Raw genomic sequence first — 15638 nt, forward strand, 5'->3', positions numbered from 1 at the left:
GCATTGATATCTCTTCATTATTAAAGGCAGGAATAAAACTGCTGCCTGGGGAAGACCACATTATGATTAGACTGCCTAATAAGTATTCACTTACAGTAATATTCTAACGGTTGGACAAATATGAGACCATTGATGAGTACTGAGTAAGTGTGTTTTTAGGGGTATCAGTGTTGCGCGAGGCTGTGTGCTGAAGATGCTGCAGTGTTTGTCCTGATCATGCTGTGAGGAACATTTGGACTCTACAAAGCTGGCAGATGGATCTCGGCTATGGACCATGGGCCTTTTGGATAAGAGCATGTTGGAGTGAATCCATCTTTCTTACCAACAACAACAACAACAACAACACAAAACAGGTGCACAGAGACAATGTAGGAGAGTAAGAATCAGTAAATAGCACCGTAAGAGAGTCCTGACTGTTATTAAATAAGACAGAAATGAAGGGAAATGTACAGTAAATATAGGTTTCCTATCCCCAACCAAATCTGTTGTTATTTTATGCATGTAAATACTGAGAAAAATTCAAATTTAGTAGATCTCTTTAAGTTGATGGACAAAATTACATAGAACACATAATCCAGGACTGGTCATTAGGATATGCATGTATATTAAAACACATATTATCTAATAATATGGCAAAGAAAAGCATTAATTCTGCACATTTAAGTTGCGTGAACCAGTGACTTCTTGGCATGTTTGCTTGAAACAGTAGTTGCTGATTTATTTTTCTGTCTATCAACCAGTCCTTTCTAAACTCAAACTACTTTCATCAATTGTGTAATTGTGTAACATTTTCACATGACCACACATGCATGGAGGCAGGTAGAAGATGCAGCAATAACTGATTGTGTTTCAACATGTGGAGGGCAGAGAGAGAGAGAGAGAGAGAGAGAGAGAGAGAGAGAGAGAGAGAGAGAGAGAGAGAGAGAGAGAGAGACGGATGGATGTTACTGACATCAAAAGGTTGCTCCAAGAGTCGGGATGGAGGGTTGGACGGAGAGACTGTAGCCCCGAGGCAGTCCATCACTGTCGTCCTCATGTAATACAGCCTGACAGACACACGCTTCTCTCCTACTCCGGCTTTAATGGACTGGCGTGACATTAGCCATCCACAGCGCAGGAGGAAAACTCCCCATGTGAGCTGTTCCAGTGCACTCTGGGTAGAGTCAGTGTAAATAAACCAAAAAACATCAATAGTTATAACTTTAAAGTCCGTTACTGGAATTAACTGCACTTTATCAGCTGCAGTTAATTCCGATAGTAAAGCACACCGTAGCCTGATGAGGTTAAATAGAGCTTTCAAATGATCAAGCCTTTTGGACAGCACACATTTTGACTCGCCATGGCAGGAAAAACACAGGTTACTTAAAAACAGTACCAACGGCTCCATTCTATTCCCATTAGTAAGCCATGATAGTGTGACAGTAAACCAGTATGAAGGAGCATACAAGGAGCATAAAAACAAAGCAGCTAAATGGAATTCTGCCATCATTCATTATATCTATATATATATATATATATATATAGAGACATCTTGTAACATCTCCTGATAGAAAGATAGAAACACGACTAACTAAACTCTTGCTTTGTCAGAACTTTGACTCGTTTTTTGTCTAAAGCACCAAATTACAGAATTCTTTTCTGCCATTTTTAGGAGATGAAAAGGTTTGGATGTTATGAATGGAGTGCCATAAAATTCACCTGATAGCGCAGCAGGATATTGTCTCACACATCTTAAGAGAGTGCAGGGTATTTCATACAGAGTATTGATTATTTATTAATCAAAGCTCACGGTCCTCTGACTGTTGCGGCCTCACAGAAGCAGAGGCTTTACAGAGAGAAGCAGCAACATGTATCTGCAGGAGGACTGAGTGCTTCACCTTGCTGCTGAGGCCGGTGTCATCACACTTCCATTTGCTTTCTGAGCCCAAGGAGCTGTTGCATTAGTTGCTAGGAAACACAGCGTGTGTGTGTGTAGGTACCACAAGACAAAAGGATTTTAACAAAAGGAAGTTTCCTTCCAAAGATGTAAAATCTATTTTTAAAACGCGCGACACCCACTCCGGTGATCGTTGACATGGAGATCTAAATGCGGAACGTTGACGTCATCGATGATCGTAACTTATATTTTCCAAATAGCATATTCACCTTTCAGAAGCAACCCGTCCTATAAGTGATACCCTTTGCTGTATTTTGAATGAAACTTGAATTGACTGAAGAAAATTGCCTTACTTAAAAAGACTCTGTAGTCGACACAAAGTGAACTTACTGAACATTCATCACGTTATCTTACGAGATGAAAGCGTTCAGTTGCTTGTGTGTGTGTGTGTGTGTGTGTGTGTGTGTGTGTGTGTCAGGAGGCCCAGCGTGATGCGAGGTAAACTCTGGAGTGTTGCCAAAGGGAGGGATTCATGTTCGGGTCCCAGGAGCCTTTCAGCAAAGCACTACAGCTCCTGTGCCAGGCGAGGCAACTCCCCAGATGGGCAGAAAGCATCGCTCAGCACCGCTGGAGGAAACATGAAATAACAACGAACTGAATGTAAACCTCTTTGGTGGATCAGAACGTTTGGCCATGTTTATGGAATTAAAAGTATTGTCACATTAATAATAATTTTTTCTATGTTGGTCTAATTTAAAAAGAAGACATGGCAGGTTGTTCCTAGATTAGGAGATTGAGGGAAATCCACCACAAAAGGACCACAGCAATAGTTTGCATATTTTTTGGTAATTTACTATAAATCATGTATTCCTGAAGTGGTAGTTTTCAAAGTATACTGTAACATTTTCACCTTTTTTTAAAAAAAACAACTGAAAAAGCAAAGTCGACAATGTCCCACAAAGCTATTAGTAGTTTGCAGATACTTCGTCTGCTAACAGAGTAGCGACTCATCAGCTCTTTTCAAGCCGAATTACTTATTTTCCAAGAAATGTACGAGCACATCTCTGGTCAACAGTTTTAATGTGGTGCTTTTGTGTTATTCTTTGAGGAGAAACTCAGTTTGACAGATCTGTTCAATCAACTCATCGATTAGTTGACAAAATCGTATCGAGTGTCAGTCGGCCCTCCTCCTTAGGATATTCAGTGTGGACCGACCCACAGACCGGGACAGTCACCTACACAGTGAAAACAAACCCACTGGTTTGATCCCTTCACTCCCAGCCGAGGCTTGTTGTCTCGCTGTCATTCTCCGTCCTTCTGATAAAAAGCCAAACTTTCAAACAGCCACAACTTTACGAGGTCAGGCTTCACCAAACATTCGTGCTATTTTGTAGTTAGAAGGAACTTGTGATTACATCAGGTCCGAATCAATGCTCGGACAAAGTCAACACGTGACTGTAAAAGTGCATAGGAAAAAAAAACAATCCAACTTTATTCCTCTTGCTGAAAATAAAGACAACGAGACATCCGATGACTTTACAAAAACGAAAATCTGGTTAACGAATTTATGATGCGACCGACCGTCTCTATCTGAGGACAGTCCAGGGGTATGGAAACATCAACACCAAGAAAAGTCCCCAATTCCCTAATCCTCACACTCATCAACGCTTTCATCAGAGTAAGCGCCGTACGGCGGACTGGAGTCCAAGTGGATGCTACTGTCCGTTTCCAAAGAGACCACAGAGCTCAGGCTACTGTCGATGGACACCATGCTGCTGTCGCTGTCGCTGCTCCTGCTGCTGTCGTCATCGTGGATCACCGTCACCTGAGCGCAGTCCGCTGTGGGAAGGAGAGAAAACCAAGAAAACAGTGAAGAGATTCTCTCCGCAAACACTTCGAACGCGCCACTTTCGAGTCCTTTACGCGAGTCAGTTCGTCTCTCTACGCTGTTTGACGTCACTTCCCCGTCTGTGGCTCTCAGCTCAAACCACATTTGATGCCACAAAAAAAAACGTAGTTTCATTTCTCAAAAAAAAAAGGCCGGACACATTTCAGCAAACATTACTCACACAGGCGTAAATAGTGTATTTGATGGGGGATTATTTTCCAGTGCGGACGACAAACACATTTAAAATATAGAACATCACCTTTATCGCGGACTTTATGAATCTAGGGGGAGAACATGTGCGATATCCCCAAACGCTCAAAGCCTTTGTGATTTACCGAAAAGCTAAAATGAAATCAAATGTTTTGAGAGTCAGGAAAGATCAGCACGACTGAGATCAATCAGACCACATTCCACGTTCAAGGCTCGGGGTGAAACGCGGGTCATGCTCTTATTGTTTTAGTTCAAACGACATCAAATAAATATTCCCCTCAGCATCTTATCAGCTTGAATCAGCGACACATTTTAAAAACCTCCGCGTATAGATCGGCATTGGGTTCGTCGTCGTTTGTTAATGAACTTGTACGCATATTTGTGAATCTATGTTCTAATTCTATGTAACTCTGCTTTTTATGTTGCATTACATTTGATGTTAACTGTCCTTTCTTTTTTTTTTACACGTTTCTAAAATAATATCATACAACATGAATCAGCCTCATTGTACTGCCACCTTGTGTTTGAAATTCTCACTGTGTTTCTCTCTCACCCCCCCCCCCCCCCCCCCCACACACACACACACACACACACTTTCCCACTCCACCAACAAGCACACTATCTAAAATCATCTATTAATCCGAGACAAACGGAAGCAGTGAGGGTACTTATTACTCTTTTAACACTTTGAGAACCACACGTCTCGTCGAGCCTCTGAGCAGCTCCACCACACCGGCTCGAGGGTGGAGCACTTTGCTCAAGGACTCCACCGTGTTCACTGCTCAAGGCGAGAACATCCGTCACCGAGCTCAGCCAGACATGTCAAGGCTCTCCGGTCATTTGACTTGATGAATGTGGCACAGCACAGCATTGATAGTAGCGGCAGTCAGATATTAATGCTACGCGGTTTCACCCACGAGTGTGATCCTGGTGTCGAGTCCGCTACACCGCTGGCACATACTGCAGTTTGATGCGTGTTCTGTAACAGTACGGTCCGGATTACTGCTGCAGGTTTGGGACTAGGGCAGGGTCAGGAAGTTAACTTATCTCATTTAAATTCAATTCATATGGTAAAAAGTTGTCAAATTGAGGCAATTTTCCAGTGTTTTAGTACAACAAAACCTTACATTTTTTTTCAAAATATAAGCACATGTTGTGTTTTAACTGGTACAGATTCTGTCCGATTTCATAAGCTTCCCTCAGACACAAGGATCACAAGTATTTTATAGATAGCAATAAACGTGATCGGTCAAATGTTACACTCAACATGCGACCTGGGAAACTAAATGTTTGAGGCAACATCAGAGCAGGATTATTGTTTCAAAATACACCACCCCAAATAGGATGATATACTACTGAACTTCTCCCTGTTTAATGAATCCTGTTCTCCCTGTACAACAGCCAGCAACACATTTCAAGGCTGTGCACCGACCTCAGCTGATGACATCATCGTCTTTGAGCTGTTTGTATGTTACATATTTCTTTTCAACAAAAATTTGGAAAGCAATATTAAAAAATATATATAGTAAACTGATTCTTATTATGTCTGACTTGCTTCCGTCTTTTAAGATTTTGCTTTTTATTGAGCTGTTCATGTTTCTCTTTAAAAAAATGTTTACCGCCACCAGGGAGCGCTCTCTGTATTTTGCAGAATACCGAACTTGTGGCATCTCTCAATGGAATGGAAGCCACCCAGAGCTAAAGGAGGAAGCTAATCGCGCGAGGTGGGGGGGGGGGGCAACAACGGAGCAGCAGCAAATCCTAGGACGCGTCCCAGAAGAGTTTCTGGAATGGATGCTCCTTATAAATAAGAAACGTACCGTACAGAAAGATTTAAAAAAAAAAAAAAGAGACAGCGATCGACAGCTATTGATAACACACCTCTCACCTTTCCTCTCGGTGATGAGGGTCTGTCGCCTCGACTTCATGTCCAGGCTCAGGTTCTCCACCATGCTGTCGATGCAGTTGTCCAAAGCCAGACAGCGGGTCTGAGACTGGATGGCCTGTCGGCAGATGGGACACTCGTCTTTCTTTTTGCGCCACTGCTGGATGCAGTGGCTGCAGAAGCTATGAGCGCAGTTCAGGATGACTGCCTGTCGACAAAATCAGTAGAGACCAAAACGTTACCGTCATTGTCGAGGCGTGTTCATCTTCTGACGTTGTCTGACAACTGCATAAAGTTTCACTGCTGTGTAATAATCGCTATATTCCGTTTTTTGCATCTGTTCTGCTCATCTTCAACACCGCGCTTTAAATCAACTCTGGATCTTACCTCAATGAAGAGCTCGGAGCAGATGATGCACTGAAGCTCGTTCTCCAGAACTTCAGTCACTTGTGTAACTACTTCCTCCTTTTGGGCCCTCTCCTTTTCCTTCTCCACCTGCAAAACAATTTTAAGTCGATTAATAAAGCTTCGCTGATGCCGTGCCAAAACAATACAAAAGCGATGCTCAAATGACTATGAATGTTGTCGTACCTTTGTCAACTCCAGCTCTTTGTTTTTGGCCAAGAGAATCTCTTCAAAGCCTTCCCGAGAAAGGGCAAGTTCGTCGATTACTTTCTTTTGCTTTGGATGTTGAAAAATGTAAAAAATATATTTAAACACGTTTATAGCTACGTAACATTTGGACATATTAAATATTGTGTCTGGCTGCTTGTACTTGTGGTGTAACAACAACTACGAGCTCCAGTTTTATGCTTCATACCTCTTGCAAGGCCTCTTCCAGCTGCTTTTTCAAAAGCTCCTCTTGTTGCTGTGTTTTCTGTGCCTAAATACATTAAGGCTTCATTAAAGAGAGTGTTAAGTAAAACAAAAAAAATATACAAAAAAAAGACGACAGTGTTGGCTTATATGTCATTAATAGACAAATATGATGCATGCCTCGCAAATCTTTTTAGACAATATAATAAACGACTATATTGTTTTAACTCTGCACAGTGGAGGGACAGTTGTTGGCGATGCACATCCCACGTATGGAAGGAGTCACTGAGGAACCTCTCACCTCTAGCTGCCTCTTAGTTTTACTGAAGGACTTCTCCAACGTCTCCATCCGGTGCATCTTGGCTCTGAGCGTCTCCAGCTGGCCCTGCAGCTCCCTGACATGCTCCTCTCTGAGAGGGTCGGCCTGCCGCGGCTCCCCCCCCAGAGAGGCCACCTGCCTCTGGGTGTCGTCCACCTGCACCCTCAGCCTCAGGATGTTCTGGCTGTACCTGCAGAAGAAGCGTTTATTTTTTTTTCTAACAACCTTTTCTTTTCTTTTCTAAAGACAGCAATTGATTCATCTTTCAGAAAAAAAAAAAAAAGATGTCAAATATAATGATAATACACGAGAGGCACACACTTACATCTGCAAGTTGTCCAGGTCACAGGGAGTGTTGGAGCCATCTGAGGGCCGGTCTACTTCCTGGACTTGTCTGCTGGGCCCAGTTTCCTCTAACTGAGAGTGACTGAGCCTCTGCTGCCGTTTCACTGGCGACAGAGGGCAGGGCTTTGCAAAGGACTTGTCTGCAGTAGAGCAGCGGTAGAGCTTGGGCTTGGAGGTAGACGGCTCAACCTCTTCCACGGTCAACTTCCTCTTAGGCTTCTTGGAAACGAGGGCCGCTTTAGCGCCTTCTTTATGTCCCTTCGCCAAGTGGTGTTTAATGTCTTTGAAGGGCCGCTGGACGAAGATGTAGTCAAACTCCACTTCTGTTCCGATTACAGGAACCCCGAGCTGTATGGAGTCTCCGAGCCTCAGCTGATGGGACACTTCAGCGGGAATACGGTTTCCATTCACCCACACCCCGTTGAGACTCTGAGGGAAAAACAAGCAACACTTTCTTCATCAGCTGCACTTGAATATAATATTCATAAGCAAAGAATATCAAGAACATAAAACCCCTTTATTAGGGTCACCTAAACGTGTTTTGATTGACAGTGTCAGGGATTTTAAGGACTAGTCTACAGACTCACAAGCTCAACATGCACAAAGGAAAGGTCCTTTCTTATCATTTTATAATAAATGTTATAATCAGCTTGATAGGTTAGATTTGTAACGTTATTTATACTGAGCTAAATCTGTAAAATATAGAGAATGCAATCTTACCTTTCTGTCTGTCACTGTCCACTGTCCGTCCTCCCTCTGTCTGATAATACAGTGCAGTCTGGAGATCATCAGAGGACAACTCGGAGACAGCAGCTGGTGGGTCACATCCAGACCACGTCCTATGGTGATCTGGATCACAAACAAACACGTCAATCAAGCTCCCATTAACTGTGCAGCTTTCAGCTTAATAAAACATAAGACGTTAGATTAGATACACTTCGATAACGACATGTTAACCAAAAAAAAAAAAAGAACAATGAATGAGGAATATGTTTTATTTGGTGAATTTCAAACTTGAGCAAGTTTTAGGGTAACTAAATATAGAGCAAATGTAGCTAGCTGGCTAGCATTAGCAAGCTGCACCTCAGTGTTTTCGAACAAGCGAAGCCAGTCCGAGTTTCTTCCGACTCTCATCAAACATAACACCTCTGAGTCTGAACAGTCGTCCTCCTCGGCTGCAGACGAGTCCGTCGTTACAGTCTCCATCTTATCTCATTCTGTCAGCGGCTAACACGACCTGAAACGCATCGCTAACAGTGTTGTTCCTACATAGCTAACGTTGTGCTACGGTGTCAAGTTGGAGATTGACAGGACGAAACCGGAAACCGCTGGGTTTGTTTTCAAAATATATATATATATATATATATGTGTGTGTGTGTGTGTATATATATATATATATATTTTTTTTAAATATAAAATGTTTCAGGCCTAAAAAAAAGGGCAAATTACACTGTCCAACAAACCGATTGCAATAAGTACATATTCAGGATAAGAATCTGTGTGTGATCCTACTTTATACTTCTACTTCATTACAATTCAGAGCGAAATATTGTCCTTTTGACTCTACTAACTTTAACAGCTCCAACCTGTAATAATTATAATCTATTGAGTAAAGCATCTAAGTAACTTCTTCCACCACTGCGCCTCTCTCACATTAATGTAAGGAAGCCCAATACCACCACTGTGAGAAAAAAAATAAAGATCCTGTAAGTCATTATAATGAGATAGTATCTCATAATAATGACTTCATCTCATAATGATGAGATACTATCTCATTATAATGACTTACAGGATCTTTATTTTTTTCTCTCACAGTGGCGGAAATGGGCTTCCGTATAAACTAGCTAATTTACACGATGATAAAACATAATGATTGCGCTTTTCAATTAAACAACCATTCTTTTTTTTCTGCAGCAGGGCGTCTCTCCTTATGTAAATATAAAGTCTACAACACGTTTACGACACAGACATCCTGTTACCGTCCGCTCGAGCGACCCCGCGTCCCAAAACGTGCGCACCGGAGCTCCGGGCGGGACTTCCTTTCTCTTGCGGATGCGATATCGGATGTGAGCAGGCAAGAAAGGGCTTGGTCCGGGTATCACTGGTGTGTGTGTGTGTGTGTGTGTATGTGTGTGTGTGTCTGTGCGGCTCTGGTACAGTAGAGAACCGGGGCTGACGACGCCGCCGCTGCTGCTGCTGAAGCCTCGTAGATGAACCTCCTCCCCGGCTATGCTGCCCTGAGAGTATCCGCCCCGCCAACATGTCTGAAGTCAACAAGACCATTCAGAAATGGCACGCCAGTTTCAAGAAAGGCACAGACTTTGACTCGTGGGGACAATTAGTGGAGGCTATAGATGAGTACCACATGTAAGTTGCATTCAACATGTGTATCCTGCCTCTCCACGCGCGGCTCGGTTTGTCCTGGGTGGCATGCTTCTTCCTGCAAACGTGCCGAGGAGACAACAGCGTCTAGATGAACAGTAGGCTGCATGGTGCTTCACAAGAAGTTCTAGCCTCTGAGCTGTCAAGTCAGCTCCTCTCGGCGGTAAACAAACCCGACCCCGTCCATGACGTGATGTGGCGGTGGTTGCAGAGGCGGCAGGGTCTGGATGTCTGGATGTTGCATCTCAGATTCATTCACCAGCACTTTGAGTTGAGGGAGAGTCTTTTTTTTTTTTTTTCTTTCTGTCGTGGAGCTGCGTGCAGTGTGTTTTTATTATGTGTCATGCAGCGCTAGAAAAAGGGAGAAAAGGGCCAATATTCCCCTCAGAGTATTGAGAAATAGTCAGCCACACCCTCTTATTGTTATGGATGGTTTTCATGTGTTTGGTGAGGAATGTTTACCGCTTAAGACAACATCTCGTCTTTGCACATTGTTAAAGATGTGATCTGCTGTGTCAGCTAATGTTTGATCAGATATTGCACTAATAATATAGCATGTAGACCCTGACGCCTTTTTTTTTTTTTTTTTTTTAACCAGAAGGGGGCGCAAACAGACATAATTTTGCCACCTTTACATGACAAGAACCTTCAAGTTTTACTGCAAAGCGTTAACCCACTTCTGTGTTTAGTTTAGCGAGACAACTGCAGAAAGAGGTGCAGTCAACGAATGCGTTCGACTTCACAGAGGAGCAGAAGGTAATCGGTACATCTCTCCGTTATCCCTGGAAATAAAGACAGGCATTCTGCATGAACTCACAAGATGCATTTTTTCTTTTCTTTTTTTTTTAGAAAACTTTAGGAAAGATTGCAACATGCCTGGAGATGAGAAGTGCCAGTTTGCAGGTTTGTGTCATTAAAAAAAATATCTGGAATTTTAGAAATAGTCCATTTATTTATAGAGCACATCTTAAAAACAACTAATGTTGACCAAAGTGCTTTACTGAGAGGTGAAAATTACAATGAAATAAACAAAAATATCCGAAACAGACTTCCCAGGGTTATTAAAGCCAAAAGTCAAAGCAAAAAGCATATTTTCTTTTTTAATGATGATATTAAACGTCTCTTCTTTTCTGCAGTGCACGCAGTCAAAGGAGGACTTCAAGTTAGAGGAGCTGAAGAAACTGGAAACCAGTAAGTGAAGCGACTCGGTAGTTGATCTCCAACTCGTTTGTCCTCCTGTTGTGGCTTCGTATTCTGATCTTCCTCCTTTTTGTCGACAGTAATTCAAAATATCTTGACCTACAACAAAGAATTCCCCTTTGATGTGCAGCCAGTGCCCTTAAGGTAAATATCCATCCGCTAAACATCCCACGTTTTAGTTTTTTGAAGTTTATATTTTACGGAATATCGACGTTGTGTGACGTCGATTTAAAGCTGCCGTTCGTCTCTGTCAGGAAAATCCTCGCTCCGGGTGAAGAGGAGAGCCTGGAGCTGGAGGAGGAGGAGGAGGAGGAGGATGCTGCGGCAGGACCCGGTTCTACGGAAGCTTTCCCCCCGAGAGCCCCCGGTACTGTGCGCCCGTTACTAAAACACACCTGCTGCTCAGGGGATGTTGGATCAGTGGTGTCACGTTGTCCTGTTTGACTGTGTGTCTTTTTGTCCCTCTCTGTCGGTGCTGTGCATGGCTTCATCGCTCATTCCTGCCTGCTTCATTTGCAGCCTCGCAAGGTACGAGCTTTTACCCGCCGACATCTGAATGAGTGTTTCGAAATCACGGCCGTTCAGAAGCGCATCGTACAGAGTTAATATGATTATTTATGAAGGTATGTTCATGGAGCTGTTTTCTCTTTCATCAACGGAGAGCTTATGAAGTCGGCCTCTGTTCCACTAGCTTTGGCCAAAGGATCTACTTTTTCCTCAGGGAATTTCTTTTGTTGATCCTTCTGACCAGCAGAAAAAATGAAAGTATAGTTAACATTCAAGGTAAATGCACATCTGCTACTGTGCTCAATCACTTTTCTATAAAATGACTTTGCGTCGCTGATATAGTGACAAACCCACAGAGAGATGTCTTTTGACCCGACAGTTGTACTGTTTGGGTTCACCCTCATCAACCTCATCAACCTCGTTTCCAGTCACCAGATGACCTTCTTCATGCTACGTGTGGTTAGCGACTAGCTGGTGAACATCTTGGAACGTTGAGCAGGCTAAAGAGACAGACGTCTCCCTCTGGAGTTGGTGGAGACCAAAACTGAGCTTAAAGCAGAGAGTGTGTGTTGGACACATTCATCGGGTTGCCAGAGACAATTGTGTGAATAGGCAACTGTTTGCAAACATTGCTTTTTGAGGTGATTTATACGTCAATGTTTTGTGTCGTAAGTTGCCAACAAAAAACAAAAAAATCAATGTATGTTGCTTTAATATAGAGTCAGAAAACTCCTTTTATCATGCTTTAGCTTTTCAGAGAGACAAGAGACAGCTCTATGAAACTGTCGATCGTTAATGTCCGTAACCTTTGTCCTCCACAGGTACCTTGTTGCCACGCTTACCCTCAGAGCCGGGGATGACACTACTCACACTCAAGATAGAAAAGATCGGGTTGAAGGACGCCGGGCAGTGCATCGACCCGTACATGACCATCAGTGTCAAAGGTTAGGATCTACCTGAGAGCTTTGGATCGTCCACGCGTCTGTGAGGAGGCTGCACAAAGTGCATCGGCTTGAAGATCTTGAGTATAAAATGTCCGTTCTGCCAAAAAAAACAAAAAACAAGAGCTCATTCAGTTTTTTTTCCTCCGTCTGCAGATTTGAACGGCGTCGATGTGAACCCTGTGCAGGACACACCTGTGGCCTCCAGGAAGGAAGACACCTACATTCACTTCAGTGTGGACGTAGAGATCCAGAGACATGTGGAGAAACTACCAAAAGGTAAAACCTGACCGCTTATATGAAGTCGAGTACGATAACTGTAACGACTCGAAGGATAATATCCTGGATGTGTTCCACGGTTTGATTTAAGTCAACAAATCCTAAACCAGCAATGAAAACCCCACCGACAATTACCGTCAGTGTACATATATATATTATTGGAAATAAGTAATTCCTTGAGGTTTTTAAGGGGGTCCTGAAATAAAAAAAAATTAAAAAATGTAGTGACATATTTTTTTTTGTAAACTGAAACTAATAAAACAATCTCATTTAAGAAAAACTAAACAAAAACCGATATTGAACCGCAGAAATGAAGCGGACCAGACGTTCCAGGAGATGGCGCTGTGTTGCAATTGGTTCACAATGAATCCCTGTTGTTTTTCACATGCAGTGAAGTCTTGTAGAATTTAAAGAACAGGAACAGGATTTAAATATTCTACTTGCTCAAATGCCATTTAACCAAGATGTTGAGCTCAGGTCTGACTTTAACATCCTGGGATCAGGAAGTGTTCTTCTGAGTGGATTCCCAAATAAAAAGACATTATGGAACATTCATACACCGTTCTCCAACCATGCATTTTGTATATGAAGCTTTTTAGATCGACATCTGACCTGAACTAAAACAAACTAAATATTTAAAAAATAACCCTTTCTGAAAAACTGAAGCTAAACTAAAACTAGCAAACACACTAAAATAAATAAACTACTGTATACATCTATGTTCCTTTTTTTTTTTTTTTTTTAACCTTCCTATTCATTTTGGTAAACCCGCTGTACATCCTTCCAGGAGCAGCTATCTTCTTTGAATTCAAGCACTACAAACCTAAAAAGAGGTTCACCAGCACTAAATGCTTTGCCTTCATGGAAATGGACGAGATCAAACCCGGCCCCATCGTCATCGAACTGTGAGTCCACCGTCGCCTTAAACGATTTAAAGGGATTCCTTTGTGTCTTGGAACGTGACGTGCGTATATTTATATATATATATTTATATATTCTGGACCTTCTTGAATTTCAGGTACAAGAAGCCCACGGACTTCAAGAGGAAGAAGCTGCAGCTTCTAACAAAGAAACAACTCTATCTCCACCTTCATCAGACGATACACAAGGACAGCTAAGTAGCAGCACAGCCCGGACTTTGAACCTCCTCTTTTGAGTCTCTCTCTCTCTTACGTCCGACTCATCGTGGCGCTCCACCTCATCAACTCCAGCAATACCAAAACAAGGTTGTAGTCATTTGTTTTCTCTCCCGAGTGTGTGAGGAAAGTAAAAGGGAGTCAAAGATCAGTCACATCAGCTCACACTTTTGTATTCTTTGAACAGAACTCAAGAACCCTTAAATTAGTTGGTTTTTTTTGTCTGGTTGGCTTTCACAGGACAGAAGGGTTGTATTAGAACAGTTAAACAACCTCATCTCCAGTCTTCCTTAGCTCACTGATCTTTTTTTTTTTAGGTAAAAACATGGGACTCAACTTATGTTATTGCAGGTGCTCAATTAAAGTCACTATTTTACGTTCGTGCCGTTTGGTCTCTGAAGCATTAAAAGACATTAAACGATGTGGACATGTTGGTGACGTCATGGCAGAGTTTGTAAAGCCTCTCCTCTAAATACAAATGTGCCATAATTAAACCATAAAGGTCTTAATTAATTATCACTTAAATAGATTAATTTAAAAGCTATTACAAACTGGTTAATACACCTAATGCTCCTTACATCTATCTAGGTAGAAATTGTGACCCAAAGATTAAATTCCCTAATAAATAATTCAGGTTTATTTATTATTGATTAAAAGGTTATTCAATTAAACATCAGGTTAATCCATTTACTAATGTGTCTCACCATTTATTTGTCCGCTTTAACGTTCACAATTCACATTGTGTGCGTCTTTAAATAACTGAACTTTCACATTAGTCATTTATTGTGAATAAAACTATTGATAAGAGCAGCTTTAATTTAAGGAACTGGCTCTCTGATTGGCCAGCTGTTATTAGAGTTTATCCAATCAGAGCTTTACATTTAGAGAAGCTTTTACTTTAAATCATAAATGGAAAATATAAATTATTTCATACATGTATGAATTGCTAAAATATTTAAATTGTCCTGGTGGGACACTCTATTATGGTTTGTTGTCACAGACAGTATTAGATTCAGCAGTGGCATTCATGTTAGATGGTTAAAGTTTAAGAAGAATCATTTTTAAAAGTTGTGCTGCTTTGTTTAGAATATATCACACGCTATGATTTCTATACTACATTTCAGTTCAGTGTTCCCGCTTCAGCATGTATTGATTTAGTTTCACAGATGTTTTCCTATGGTTTTTGTGGATGCAGCATGGTTTGCATGGTTCTCGACTTGGTGTGAACATCTGGTCGCGGTCCATTTTTCTTTCTCTTAAGCAGAGATCCAGTGTTCAGGTCGGATGTGCATCACCTGCCAGAAGTGTTTGTTTTTAAACTCTAGTGTTCCGTTGCAGATCAGATGAATTCTGTCTAGTTATATTTGATGTCTATAGGATGCATTTGTATTGGCAGTCAAAGAGTTTCCTCTCTTAAACCCACTACTTTTATTTTTGAAGTTCTCGTCACCCTGTTATAACGGGCTTTTAAAAGAATACAGCTGCATGTAGCTTTTGTGTTTCCATTCGGACTTTGCGGATGTTCATCTTCACTAAAACATTGTAATATTTGAGTTTAGATGTTATTTTTGTAATATACAGTAACAGTACGCAGCACCATGATGTGGTAGGACCTGAGACCCGTGGAGTGTTTTCCTGACAGACTGAGGGGAAGTGTATCAAACATTTACAATGCTTTTCATTTTTAATAAACTTCAAATGAAGCAGTTGAACAGACTGCATTTTTAGGATGTGTCATTTTTGCAAATGTTCGGCCCCTGAATGTTACGAACATGTTATATTGCTCTATTAAGTGTGGGTCAGATTCACTTTGAAGTATTCACTCAAGGCTTCAGACAATCCTCTTCAAAAGGA

General features: G+C 41.7%; 2 protein-coding genes across 7 annotated transcripts; one reads left to right on the forward strand and one right to left on the reverse strand.

Annotated features, from left to right (window-relative positions):
* Positions 1-2939: 2939 nt before the first annotated feature.
* Positions 2940-8641, reverse strand: rnf8 (ring finger protein 8, E3 ubiquitin protein ligase). 3 transcript variants are annotated; one of them, XM_068737360.1, is made up of 9 exons: positions 8486-8641; positions 8060-8188; positions 7320-7768; positions 6977-7184; positions 6680-6742; positions 6451-6540; positions 6247-6354; positions 5863-6067; positions 2940-3715 (listed from the first exon to the last, which is right to left on the reverse strand). In XM_068737360.1, exons 1-9 carry the CDS (start codon positions 8543-8545, stop codon positions 3522-3524), a joined length of 1506 nt encoding a protein of 501 aa, XP_068593461.1. In that variant the 5' UTR covers positions 8546-8641; the 3' UTR covers positions 2940-3521. The 3 variants fall into 3 exon arrangements, with proteins under 3 accessions (XP_068593461.1, XP_068593460.1, XP_068593462.1); XM_068737359.1 differs by having other exon boundaries at positions 8423-8641; XM_068737361.1 differs by having other exon boundaries at positions 3601-3715; positions 5856-6067; positions 8423-8641.
* Positions 8642-9348: 707 nt separating this feature from the next.
* aida (axin interactor, dorsalization associated) lies at positions 9349-15500 on the forward strand. Of its 4 annotated transcripts, none has more exons than XM_068737389.1 (11): positions 9349-9706; positions 10411-10477; positions 10571-10624; positions 10858-10912; positions 11002-11065; positions 11176-11288; positions 11441-11449; positions 12250-12372; positions 12526-12648; positions 13436-13553; positions 13667-15500. In XM_068737389.1, the coding sequence occupies exons 1-11, from the start codon at positions 9600-9602 to the stop codon at positions 13764-13766; spliced, it is 933 nt and encodes a 310-aa protein (XP_068593490.1). In that variant the 5' UTR covers positions 9349-9599; the 3' UTR covers positions 13767-15500. The 4 variants fall into 4 exon arrangements, with proteins under 4 accessions (XP_068593490.1, XP_068593491.1, XP_068593487.1 ...); XM_068737386.1 differs by lacking the exon at positions 9349-9706 and adding an exon at positions 9726-9991; XM_068737390.1 differs by lacking the exon at positions 11441-11449 and having other exon boundaries at positions 9350-9706.
* Positions 15501-15638: the final 138 nt, after the last annotated feature.

This window comes from Cebidichthys violaceus, unplaced genomic scaffold (assembly GCF_023349555.1).
Source record: "Cebidichthys violaceus isolate CVI_PGR_0920_01 unplaced genomic scaffold, fCebVio1.0.p SCAF_78, whole genome shotgun sequence".
NCBI lineage: Eukaryota > Metazoa > Chordata > Actinopteri > Perciformes > Stichaeidae > Cebidichthys > Cebidichthys violaceus.